The following is a 13,638-nucleotide window of genomic DNA, read 5'->3' as shown; positions in this document are numbered from 1 at the left end:
AAAAAATCTACATGTAAGTGGACCCGCGCAGCTCAAACCCATTCAAGAGTCAGCTATGATCTTAATGAGAATCAGGCAAGATTACTCATGGTAATCTACGTTCAGTAGCTCTGGCTTTGTCGTACTACGTTTCATCCCAATAGGAGGCTGTAAGATTTGTTAATGCCTCATATTCTCACTGACTGATACTCAAAACTCTCAGGAGAATATGCTCCTGTTAGAGCCCTTCATTGCTCTTTTCTGTCCCATTCTGTCAGAGCAGGAAGTGGAGTGCCCAGCACAGGGCTGGGATCCTTTGCAATGTTCTGGTGAAATATTAGCTAACCTACTAAGTAATTTCTCTTGGGCGTCTCAGTCCAGAGTTCCATGAACCTGTGTGTTCTGGTGATCTGTTTCTGCATAATAAACCTCCCTTAAATTTAATGATATAAGAAATTGATGCCTGTGTCTCACCATTCCATGGGGTCTTTAGCTCGGTTGGTTCTGACTTGGGCTTTTTGCATGCGGCTGCACGCCAGTGTTGGCCGAGGCTGTGGGCATCTGAAGGCTTGCCTGGGCTGGCTGGCTGACCAGGACGGCTCATTTACATGACAGGCGAGGCTGGCGGTCAGTGGGAGCTCAGCTGAGCTGTCCCCAGAGCACTGATATGTGACCTCTGGTGTGGTTTGTTCTTCTAAAAGCACGGTTCCTGGATTCTAAGAGGGAGCATCCTACAGTAAGTGTTCCAAGAGACCCTGGCAGAAGCTGCAAGATTTTTTATGATCTGGTCTCAAAATCCTTTCCACAAGCTAGAGATGGGACTAAGGCAGAGTCCGGATTCAAGGGGAAGGAGATTAGGCTTTGCCTTTTGATGCCTCTTCACCATCTACCACATTATCATGTAAAAATGAAAGGCATGGGAGGCATTGGAGTGAAGTGTAGGAAGTTACGGAATGCTTCCTATGTATGAACAAATGGCCAGCCTTGTTGGTTAGAACTCAGTACCAGGGAGCCCACACTGAATGAACCCCTCCCCACGGAAGCTGGTAGCACCCCACAGAGAGAAGCATTCCCAGCCAGTGGCCCCAGCCCTCAAGTAACCAACTCAGAGTGCAGATGATTGAAAAACACCTGGGAGGTGAATTTAATTAGTGCAGGTTTAAAGACATTGTTCCCTAAAAGCTCCCCCATGCATGATACTGAGTAGTAAAACTGTCTTCATAAATCAGAACTGTACATTACCTCATAAACACAGAGGAAACGCTGGAGGAATGTGTCTGGTACAGTCCATTTCTTGCTCACACTTGGAGGTGCTTGGAGAAGGCTATGCGTGTGGAGTACCTTGTATCCTTAGAATGGAACCTTCGGTGTTTGAGAAAAGATCAACTTCCTTCCAGGCGCTTGGAAGTCTAATCTCTTCCTTGGCCCGAATGACGAAAACACCCGCCCTGTTAATCATACTGAGTCAAGGGGACCTGGCTCCCTGCAGGGGAGTGTGGCTGGTCTGGGTGCATGGGCCAACCGCTCTCCTGAGGGTGACGGGGGTTCCTTTCCACCCTTGTAGCATTGTTTGTTGCCCCCTGCATACTCCTCTCCGGCTCCCTGTGGATTCAAATTTGTGTTTATCTGTGCTGAAAATTTAGAGGCACGATAAACAACATTTCAAGCTATTTATAACCAGAGGCTGTGCCAGGAATGAATTAGGCTTTGCATTAGACATATGTTAAAATGTTGGACTCGGGGAAATGTAGGGAGAATACCCCTCGATGTGAAAAGCAGATATTTAGAGGAGACTGATGGAACTGGGACCCAGAATATGGTTACATGGGATTAGTACTCTGTTGGCTTTTTAAATACACTCTTGAGGAATGCCAGGTATGGAGTGGCTTGGAGATGCCATGTGGAGGGGGCCCATAGTTTTACCCTCCCAGGAGGGCCTTTGGCAGCAGTGAGGAACATGGAAGCAGGTAGTGGGGGAGGGTGAGGAAAGAAACACCATACAAGCATAAACCCGAGGGCTGTGGACAGAGTACGGAAGAGAATGAACTCTACTCCTATGTGCCTTTTTCCATGTGAATCATCCTAAACAGAGAAGAACTGTCCTGGTGTTCAGCTCCCGAAGGAAAGTCCACACCTTCTCCATACTGTTCACCTCTCAGTCTGTCCCATGAATGGAGATCCACAGTCCACCCTCCTTCCTTCCTTCTCTTTTGCCTGCACTTACTGGCAGAACTCCTGTTCGGTGCCAGACATGGTGTGATGTGGAGGGAACTCTCACGTTGGGAGTTCCACAATCAACAAAGACACAGGCAAATCATGTGATTATAGATTATGATTGGTGTTTTGGGAAAATGGGGGAGCGATAAAGAATAATGGGGGGGGGGGCCTGGGTGGCTCAGTGGGTTAAAGCCTCTGCCTTCGGCTCAGGTCATGATCCCAGGGTCCTGGGATCGAGCCCCGCATCCGGCTCTCTGCTCTGCAGGGAGCCTGCTTTCTCCTCTCTCTCTGCCTGCTTCTCTGCCTAGTTGTGATTTCTCTCTGTCAAATAAATAAAATAAAAAAAAAAAAAAAAAAAAAGAATAACAGGGGGTTCCCACTTTGGATAGGATATCCAGGAGGTAACATGACCCCAATGTCATTGGCTAAACTTTGACATGTATTATATAGTATTTTAAAGTTTCTTAAATTGCATGTTTTTAAGGTTCAAAATAAAACCTGTTTTTGTTTTTTGTTTTTTTCCTTTCCTGAGCCCATGCTACAGAATGTAAAATGGGAGATGGGGAAGCGAACCGGGATGGCCAGTCGCTGTCTGGTTGACACTTTCTTCACCAGAACTTTCTTTCCCTAGGGAAAGGAGACGTGTTTGGAGATGTGTTCTGGAAGGAAGCCACCCTGGCCCAGTCCTGTGCCAACGTTAGGGCCCTGACCTATTGCGACCTGCATGTGATCAAACGGGACGCCTTGCAGAAAGTGCTGGAATTCTACACGGCCTTTTCCCACTCCTTCTCCAGGAACCTCATTCTCACCTACAACTTGAGGAAGAGGGTAAGCTGACAGCTTCTGTTTCTTCTCCACCAAGCGCTATCTCTGTGTACTTAGCATAACCACACGGGCCAAGAAGAGTCCTCTTGCGGTTTCTGGAAGGGGAGCAGTTGTTTCTCTAGAGGTTCTGAGCGTGGTTTGCTCTTCAGAGCTTTTGCTATGAAATAAGGGCAAGAGGAATGTTGCTAGATTAAAAGATGGATTTGTTTTGCTCCAGAAGGGATTTGTTTGTGTGTCTGTGCGTTTTTTTCCCCAGCGATAGCTAGACCTTCTAGCATTTTGAAAAGATGAGTTAAAAAAATGAGGTCTTAGTAAATGGCTGAGGGGGACTACTTAATTAAAGTAAACTGAATTTTCCCTGGTGACTAGGACTCACTAAATGGTGTGAAGCCATTAGTCAGCTGGTAATAATAATTTTGAAAAGCCATGAAGATGAGTCAGTTGGGTCCAGAAAAATCAGAAAGGTATGGAATCTGATTGCCTAGAGAATATCTTGTAGACACTGGCCTATTTAATGGGTTGTGAAATGATGAGTAATTTTAAGAACCAGAGAAGATTTCTTGTCTGAAATTGTTTCCTTCACCCTCAAGTAATCAGGATTGCTCCATCCATCTCTGTGAGGGTTTAAGTATTCATTTGTCTTATACTCTCTAGATTTTTCATGACTGATTTCTTGCCCATCATCTATTTCTTCTTGTGAACAAGGTAGCTCTGACCTATAGAAACCATCGGGAAGGATTGTTTTAAGAATCTTTCCAAAAATGACCTCATAGGGGGTGCCTGGGTGGCTCAGTGGGTTAAAGCCTCTGCCTTCGGCTCAGGTCATGATCCCAGGGTCCTGGGATCAAGCCCCGCATCAGGCTCTCTGCTCAGTGGGGAGCCTGCTTCCTTTTCTCTCTCTGCCTGCTTCCTCCTCTCTATCTGCCTGCTTCTCTGCCTACTCGTGATCTCTGTCTGTCAAATAAATAAATAAAATCTTAAAAAATTATTTTAAAAAATGACCTCATAATCTTTCCTCCAACACTGTTCTTCTTCTCGTGGTCCTTGTCTCTGTGTATCGTTGTATCATGCTGGTCCATGTATCATGCTGGTGTTCCAAGTTGGAGACTCCAGCATTAAGGTTGACTTCTCCCCCTCTCCTGTGTCTCAGGTAACTCATTAAATCCTTTTGGTTCCACCTAAACTCTCAAACCTGGGTCCACACTTTACTTCCATCCTTGGGGCTCAGCCCGAGCTCTCAGGACACGGTGCCTCATTCCTGACGTTATCTGTGTCCCGCAGCACACAGTAGGTTCCTGCCTGTGTTAGTCCTCAATGCAGTGCTCCCTCCTTTGGCCAGTGGTATGACCTTAAAAACAAATAGGATCATGTCACTTCCTTTGTAAAGACTTTTTGCCCCTACCCTAACTTTAGGATAATGTCTGTACACTTCAGGATGGTTTATGTGGCTTTTCACATCTGACCCCGACTTAATGCCAACCCCCAAGCTCAGCCACTCTTCCCATGCCCTGCTCTGCCATCCCGACCACTCATAGCTTGAGAGCTCTGCAAGCACGCCTCACACTTTCAGAGCCCTGGGCCTCTGCCTGTGGCTTCCTCAGCCTGGCATTCTTTTTTCTCCTGCTGTGTGTGACAAACGCCTGTTAACCCTTAAGATGGCTGAAATGTTTATTTGTTCAATCATCGAACCCAGTGTGCACCAGCTGAATAAGACTCCACATACAAAGCTGAACCACAGTCAGGTCTCAATCCCCTGCATCCTAAAGTCTAACAGAGAAGATCAGCCCAGGAAGGCTGGATGCAGTACACGATGCCGAGTACAACGAGTGTGATTTATAGGAGATACTGTGGGAATGCGAAGGAGGAGGGCAGCTGAAGGGGGGGTGGGAAGAAAGCGTTGTGGCAGGGGCTAGGGAGACTTGAGCTGACTCTTACAGGATGGAGTCTGCCCAACAAAGAGAGGGGGCAGCTGTTGCATTTGGAGGGGCAATTTGAGCCAAAGACTTGAGCTGACTCTTACAGGATGGAGTCTGCCCAACAAAGAGAGGGGGCAGCTGTTGCATTTGGAGGGGCAATTTGAGCCAAGGCACAGAAGAAGGAAATAGCCTTTTGTCTTTCAAGTTCCTTGCCCAGGGTTCCAAATGCCTATCATTGGGTGCCCCAACAAGATGCTCCCACCTATTTTATTTTATTTTAAGAGAGTGAGCAAGCACAAGCAGGGGGAGGGGCAGAGGGAGAGAGAATCTTAAGTAGGCTCCATGCTTGGTGTGAGGAAGCTAATGCAGGGCTCGATCTCATGACCCTGATATCATGACCTGAGCCAAAATCAGGAGTCAGAGTCTCAGCCAACTGAGCCACCCAGCTGCCCCTGCTTCCAATTATTTTAAATCCTTTAGTTGTATTGTCGTGTGTGAGTCCCTGCTCAGAGACTTGGGAGGGCAAGGCCTCAGTACCTTGGTATCCTCAGTGCCTAACCCAGTATTCAGGATTAACAAGCATTTGGGGATGCCAAAGAGAAAGAGATGGGATCGCTGTGCCCCAGGTTCCACATTGTCAAATGTGAGGTTGTAGCTGGATCATTTTTACGGTCTGTGATTTGAAAGCTTGCCATTCAAATTCTCGTGAGGAGTGGGCCGTGGTGGAGAAGCGTATATTCATGGTTCTTCCTTGTTTAATTGGGAGGCTGGAATGCTTTCTGGTCGTCCTTCTAGCCATGTGGATTCTTCTAAAGTCTATCTTTTTTTATTTTTTTCTTCTTTTTATGAAAGCAAGTTGATTATAATCAGCTTTCAGTGTTGCTGATAATATAGGTTGGAAAAAAGCGCAGTTCGGGTTATTTAGAGTAGTAATCATTTTGGAATAATTGTGAATCAAATAAATCTGTCTTTAAAAAAAACAAGGACAACAACAAAAACAACAGTGCCTCAGTGGTCAGAATGTTTTTGTAAGTGCAAAGTGATTGACAGCTCTTGCAGAAAGGGAGCCCCGGGGGGTGGCATTTTTTTTTTTTTAAGATTTTTTTTTTATTTTGTTTATTTGACAGAGAGAGAGATCACAAGTAGGCAGAGAGGCAGGCAGAGAGAGAGGAGGAAGCAGGCTCCCTGCGGAGCAGAGAGCCCGACGCGGGGCTCGATCCCAGGACCCTGAGATCATGACCTGAGCCGAAGGCAGCGGCTTAATCCACTGAGCCACCCAGGCGCCCCTAGGGGGGGTGGCATTTTTGAAGGGCTGGGGTGGAAGAGGCTTGAGCAAGGCCTGTGTGGCCACAAGGTATAGAGGAGGCATCCAAGTCATAGAAGGTATGAGAAGGAACTTGGGAAAGGTCAGAGGTGTCCAAGTAGGCAGTGCCGAATTGTTCTTAAGGTATTTAGACACTCCCTAGATAACATCAGACATGTGGCGGAGGAAACTGAGACACCCAATGGAGAGTCACATCAGTTGACCTTCAAATGTCCTTCCAATGGCAAGTGCCTATGAGTCTGGTATGGAGCCAAGACAATTTTAGGGAGATCCTTTATAGGAAGAGGTAGGCATTGTTTTTCTTGGAAAAAAGAGGCTTGTCATTTTGGCATTGCCATTGTAATCTCTCATTGTGTCCTTCTGAGAATTCATCGTTAACATAGGGCATAGAAGACAGGAACATTACATGCATGAATTATTCTTGTAGCTATTTTTTTTTTCTGGCGAAGTAAAGTGTATTCTTGTGGCTGTTTCTATCTTGGCAAAATCGAGTGTTATTTGCAAAGATTCTGGAGAACAGAGTGCCTTTGACATCTGCCTGGGGAGTTGTGTGGGTCTGGAGAAGTCCTCTCTGGCACAGCAAAAACTTGGAGCTGGAGGTACCCTCATGGCCATCTAGTCTCTCCTCTATTTTCCCACTACCCTCATTTCACAAAAAGGACTTTTCAGAGAAAGGTCACAGAGCCGGGTCAGTAAAAGATTTAGAAGCACCCATGACTCACTGCACAGGCCTCCTGCGGGTTCTCCCAGCTCATTGGCCTTCCCTGGCCTCTACATTCTTACCCTCACCACCCCCATCCCCAAATCCATGTATGTGACCACAACCCTGCTCCCTGCACTGCTCTTGGGACCCAACTCAGGAAGGGACCTGTCACCTTCCTCGGTTTCCTCCCAGAGCACCTGAAGTCCTAGGCAAGGGTGAAAGGGGCAGGACCCAGAAGTCAATCCAGCATTTTCCCTGCCTGTGGACACTGAGCCAGGTGAGACCCAGTCTGTGTCCGGCCTCTGCCACTTAGTGCTTCTGCAAGAGTTGTTAATGTTTCCGCATCTGTCAAATGATGGTGATGAGAAGTTCTACCTTGTACCGTAACCGTGAGGCTGAAATAAGGTCTCGCCAGCAAAGCTCTCACACACAGGGTCTCGCGCATGGTGCGAGCTCCCGTCCGTTGTGGCTCGTCATCATTTTGTTTTATCTACTTAGCCTGCTCCACTCTGCTCTTTGTCACCGCACGCCTTCTGGAAAATAAGAAGGCAGTTCTTCTGCCTTTGCTTATGGAGGGTACTCGCTCTGCAGAACGATCTGCGGGGCGGATGCCGTCTCGTAGCTGAGGAGGTGCTGGCGACTGGGAGATGCTGCGGGGGGGCTGGCCCGCGGTCTCTCAGTTCCCGCCCCTAGAGGGGTCAGCACTCACTCTTCTCACCGGTTTCATTGCAGAGGGAGAAAGTAGGCCATTCTGACATCTTCTTTCAGTCAACAGGGGGTCAGGGTTTTGCCAAGAGGAAAGCACAGCATCCTTGTTTCTTCCGAGGGACGTGGCACATGTCCATGAAAAGCAACGGTAACTGGAGCCTTCCTCACTGCAGGCCCTCAGCATTCTAGGGTCCAAGGCTCTCTGGGCATTTTCCTCCAGGCCCTGAGTGGCCTTTGCTCTGCACTCAGAGCCTTGCGCAGTGCTGATAACAGCATTATCATCAACTCCCCAGATGGGGCGAGCGGCAACCTTCGGCACAAAGGCAGGATGTGTTTTAGGTCGGTTTATTCAGTCCTGAGAATGGCCTCATGGCATTATAGTATCAGTCCCATTTCTCAAAGGAATAAACTAGGACCCTGTAGAGAAAAGAATCACTTCTCCAAGGTCACAGCTAAGAAGTGGCAGGTTCCAAACCTTGCACGTGCCCCTGAAGCTAAGCAGCATTGTGTCCTCCGGTAAAGCCTGACTCTCTGCTTTTCCCATGTTGGCGTTCTTTGGCTTTCACTTTCTCCTGGTTTATTGACTTTTCAGAGGTGGCACAAATTATCTCCAAAGTATACTCACTATCTCCCAGCACACTCAGAAACGTGTGCAGTAAAAAAGAAGGGAGGGAGGTGGGGAGGGAGGGAGGGAAGAAGGAAGGAAGGAAGGAACTAATTTGTATAGTGGATCATAGTAATATCCCAGTTCGGGAGACATAAGAAGTTTCTCCCGCAGAGTGATGACCACACCATGGCCAGGTGTGCGGGAGAGGCAGAGTACACCTCCCTTTGGTTGGGCAGTAGGCTAACCTGGCAATGATATCAGTAATACACAAAATGGAACACCAGCTTTGGGGTGAGCGACCTGGGTTTGAATCCTGTTTTTGTTTGTTTGTTTGTTTTTTAAAGATTTTATTTACTGATTTATTTGACAGAGATCACAAATAGAAAGAGAGGCAGGCAGAGAGAGAGAGGAGGGGAAGCAGGCTCCCTGCTGAGCAGGGAGCCCAATGTGGGGCTCGATCCCAGGACGCTGGGATCATGACCTGAGCCGAAGGCAGAGGCTTTAACCCACTGAACCACCCAGGCGCCCCTTGAATCCTGGTTTTGACTGCTGACTAGCTGTGTACCCTTGGGAAAGCTACTAAGCTATTCTAAGCTATCTGTAAGAAGGGTCTAATAAAAGTCCCTCCTAATTAGGTTTATTGAGAGGATCATATGCATTGAAAAAAAGAAAGTGACATGATACCTGTAGGAACCTCTCAATACCTATTTGTATCCTTCTCTCCATCTACCTTCAGCCTTAGAAGTTCTGAGTTCAGGCTTTGCTCCCCTTTGTGTGTATCCAGACACTTTCTTTAATCAGTGTCTCATTTGGTTGGGCTCTACTGTCCCTTCAACCTGGGATGAGCATTCACATCCCAGCAGGTGCCAGCTAGGAGATCAGGTTGTCCTGCTCATCACTGGGACAGTAGAGAAAATGTGCCACAATTAAATGATGTATCATAGACAGATAATTAGCTAATTAACAGCGGTCTGCACATGGGATACTTGGCATGTAGGTAATTGGTGGGGTGGTTCTCTTACTTTGTGTGTGGGGCTTTATTTTTGAAGCCAATGTTGTCATGATTTTGAGTATGTTTTGCATCAATTGTGCTTATGGTCATGTGTTCCAGGATGGATTTTTCTTAGCTTGATAAGGCCCTGACCTAGTGTGTTTGGGAGGGAACTGAGACTAGAGTTACTGGCAGCTTCAAAGCAGGGACCTACTGATGCCTGTTTTCTGTGACTGAGGTTGCCATAGTGAGCTGTGTCAAGACAGTTAAACACACCGCACATACATTTCTAGCCGTCCCCTTCCTCAGTAACCAAAGGGCATTTTCTTCTGGAGAGGAGAAGGTGAAGGCATTGGAGGCTTTGGAAAAAGAGCTCTGTTCTGGAAAGCCTCTCGGTTTTCTTTCTGCACAGATTCTTGTGGAAGGTGATAAGATGGAGAGAAAGATCCCAAGGCCAGGTGCTTGGCAATGTGTCTCCTTCCCCACTGAATCATCACAGCCTAAGGTTTAAAAACAATCTCTACGTAGCCTATATATATATATATATATGTCATCCTTCCATAGTGAGGTCTTCTGTGGAATTAAAATAATCTATTAGACTGTCAAATTATGAAGATAGCAAAATCAGGGTGTTGGAATTAGGGGTGGGGGATGGGGACATGATGTGAGTGGTAAGGCCATAATTCTTCCAGGACAGCAACATAAATATCAAAGCCAAGGCCCTTTTCCCTCAAGAGGATCAGGGGATAATGTTAGGGACCTGTATAGACTTCCATATATCCTTAAAGATCCTCCCTCCTACCCCAAAAACCTATAGCAGAGCCCCATCATGATCCCTGGGGGATGGGAGACAGTGAAACCACTCCCTGCTTTGTTATGAATCAGCTTAAACTGCAGGTGGCTAGGGTATATGTGGACACTTCCAAGGAAGCAGTAAAGTTCTGGGATGAATATGGGCTTTGAAGCTAGATCTCTGTATCTGGGCTCAGCCACGTGCTTGCTGGGGGTGAGGGTGCAGGGGAGATTATACAGCTGTTCCTCTTCTGTGGATTCATGCTGTTCACCCCAAAAGGTAGCTATGGGAAGGATGATCGTGGCCCGGGCACAGTGCCTTACACATACGCATGGGCACAATTGAGTTACTTTCCCTCCATTGTCCATAGGAAAGGGGGTAAAAGAGTGAAACAGAGCAGGAGCCCTAATAGCGTGGCTCATAGAATAAGCATAAGGAGGCAAGAGAGAGTGGCAGCTACAAATGTGGACTCTGGAGTCAGAGTTCTTGGGTTCAAATCTTGACTCTCCTTAGTGACCACGGGCTGGTTATTGAAACTCCCTGGGCCCCAATTCATCCTTTTCTTTTCTTTTTTTTAAGATTTTATTTATTTATTTGACAGAGAGAGAGAGAGAGAGATCACAAGTAGCCAGAGAGGCAGGCAGAGAGAGAGAGGGGGAAGCAGGCTCCCTGCTGAGCAGAGAGCCCTATGCGGGGCTCAATCCCAGGACCCTGAGATCATGACCTGGGCCAAAGGCAGAGGCTTAACCCACTGAGCCACCCAGGCGCCCCATCTTTTTTTTTTTTTTTTAAAGATTTTATTTATTTATTTGACAGACAGATCACAAGTAAGCAGAGAAGCAGGCAGAGAGAGAGGAGGAAGCAGGGTCCCCACTGAGCAGAGAGCCCGACGTAGGGCTCGATCCCAGGACCCTGGGATCATGACCTGAGCTGAAGGCAGAGGCTTTAACCCACTGAGCCGCCCAGGCGCCCCAATTCATTCATTTATAAAATAGGAATAGGAGTGGTACCTTAGAAGGGTACCTGTCATACAACTTGTCATAACAAGTTTTCAGTGTATGTGTTGTTCTTATTATGATTACTGATGAGCTCAACTTTTCTGGAAATGAAGAGATCCCATCAGGTGGTAAAAGTTTTAAAAGGCAAGTAGGGACTGAAATTTAACACCTGGAAATCTAGACAGATGACTCCAAGATCTGTGCCTGGGCCTCTCGAGTAGCACCAAAGGATCAGTGAGGTTCAGCAAATAATGGCTCTGTTGGGCTCGACACAGATCCTGCTTTCCTCTTTGGGCAGAATGGATAGAGAGAATGAGAAAGTCCAGTGTGGAGTAGGTGCTGGGGGAGGGAAGTTATAATTTACCTTACCCCTTACCAACTATTACACAGTGTGTTTACCACAGGTTAGAAGAGATCTGTCCAAGTTTAGAGACCCATGGGGCCAGGGCAGTTCTTTAGAGAGTAATGTACCTGCCTAATATTTTCTTACAAGTGTGTGATTGACTCCTAACAAGTAGGGTAGTGCTAAAGAGTCCCAGATCATGGGTTCAGTCCCCAGGTGAGCAAGCTGGCTTCCTGAGATCTCCGCTGGTGAGTCCAGCATTTCACACATTTATTTGTCCCCCACCCCCAAACACTTTTTTGAATCTCACCAGGACTTTCTGCTGTCTACTCCAATATAGCTATTGACATCTGTCCGAGCTGGTGTTTTCCCGGACATCTCTAGGAAACAGGGACTAGATGCTCTTACTGAAGGCATCTCTTCTGCCTTAAATGGTCAGTGACCTGTAGAATGGCCAGGTTGTGTCTGTGAAACGTTAAGAAGCCAAAGGTGACCCTAGCAGTGGGAATCCATCTCACTTGGTCCTCAGTGGCACCCCGAGTGGACACTGCTGGCCGAGTCTCCCTGCTTTCTCAGCATCCTTCTGTACTCAGCTTTCCCCCATCGCCCCTCCAGGGGTGCATTCATGTCTAGTGAGCAGCGGCCTTATGTTACCAGTGAGCAGTTTGTCCCCGTTTTGGCAACCCCTGTGTCAGTGAGAGGCTGCTCCCCAGGATGTTCTCCAGGCTCCGCCAGTCCCTTATTGGCCCAGTCACTTTTCACGTTACTACCCGTCTGCCCTGTTTCCGGGGCTTCCTTGTTTCAGGGCTCCTCCCACTCTTCCAAATGTGCTCTTTGGCTTTGAACATGTTCTTATGAATTTTTCCAGTGAGTCACGGGGGTTTTTATTCTAGCCTGTGCTTTTAGTAAGTGGAGCGTTAGGATCACAGCCTAGGTGACCTTTCATATTAATAACTACCTTCTGAGATGTTAGATTAATGGAAGTGAATGTTAGTTCAGCCCCTCCAAGGGGATTTTGAACAACTGCCTCAGGAGCTCACACACCAAATCTATCCCAGCCCAGATGTCCATACGGACAGTTTCTGTGTAATGTGTGTCATGGGCCTGCCCAATTTTGGTGCTTCTCATTGCACACTCTGTTGGTTGCAAATTTGTTTGTGACTAGAGTCACTTAATGGTCTTGTCCTGGCTGTATTTAACTTAGGCAACATGGAGTGAAGCTATGAATCCACAATAAGCCCTGACTCTATACAGCGTCTCTTGAATCTCTCTAGTGTAGGTGAGGGCCCCTGTCTTTCTTTTTTTTTTTTTTTTTTTTTTTTTTATCATTTTTTATTTATTTGACAGAGAGAAATCACAACCAGGCAGAGAGGCAGGCAGAGAGAGAGAGAGAGGAGGAAGCAGGCCCTCAGCGGAGCAGAGAGCCCGACGTGGGGCTCGATCCCAGGACCCCGGGATCACGACCCGAGCCGAAGGCAGAGGCCCCAACCCACTGAGCCATCCAGGCGCCCCAGGGCCCCTGTCTTTCAATCCAATAAGCAGCAGTCACTTTCTCTCTGTAGCTCTCGTCATACTTCCAATGAACTGTTCACTCTAGGTCATTGTTTTTTTTGCAATCTAGAAGCTCTGTAAGGCCTGGGCCTTGTCTACCTGATTCATCTCTCTTTCCTGATCAACTCTCTTAGAGATTGGTGCAAAGTAAGCATTCGATAATTGAATGAATGGATGAACAGTGGGCCAACCAACCATTCATGCAACCAATAAACCAACAAGTACACCAACCTCCTTCTTGTTATTGCTGTAGATTTTTAATGCCTTGACTATAAGTTGTTTCTGTAGAGACACCTCTCCTTTTTTCTGTCTCTGAAACTTTGCCCACATATCCCATCTCATCCCTCTCCCCGACCCTGGGTATAGAGGTCTTTCAGCCTCTGTAGGTACCACTGATGCCAGCATTAAATAATAATAATCACCCCCATTTATTAAGTATCTCCCAGGCCCAGTATGTGCTAAAGCCTTTATATGCATCATTATCTCATTAAGATGCTGAGGAAACTAAGGTTCAGTTAGGTGAAATAATTTGCCCCAAATCCAATAAGCTAAATGGAGCTGGAATTTGGGCTCAAGTCTGGCAACCACTAAGACCATACTCTTTCTTGCTTTCATGCCCCTCCTCTAAGTGGGGACTCTACTTCACTGATCTGGGGTTAACCGTCCTGGTTCACAAGCCTTCA

General features: G+C 47.1%; 1 protein-coding gene across 2 annotated transcripts in view; it reads left to right on the top strand.

Moving 5' to 3' along the window:
- The window catches only part of KCNH1 (potassium voltage-gated channel subfamily H member 1), a 388,389-nt gene that overhangs the window by 294,684 nt on the left and 80,067 nt on the right, over positions 1-13,638 (top strand). For both annotated transcript variants that reach the window (XM_045983592.1, XM_045983593.1), the window contains exon 10: positions 2,828-3,024. In XM_045983592.1, the coding sequence (XP_045839548.1) occupies positions 2,828-3,024 (197 nt within the window). The remainder of the gene's footprint in view (positions 1-2,827; positions 3,025-13,638) is intronic.

The sequence above is a fragment of the Meles meles genome, chromosome 17 (genome assembly GCF_922984935.1).
Source record: "Meles meles chromosome 17, mMelMel3.1 paternal haplotype, whole genome shotgun sequence".
In the NCBI taxonomy this organism is placed as follows: domain Eukaryota; kingdom Metazoa; phylum Chordata; class Mammalia; order Carnivora; family Mustelidae; genus Meles; species Meles meles.
Note: the sequence above shows the minus strand (reverse complement) of the source record. Positions and strands in the feature narration are given on the sequence as shown.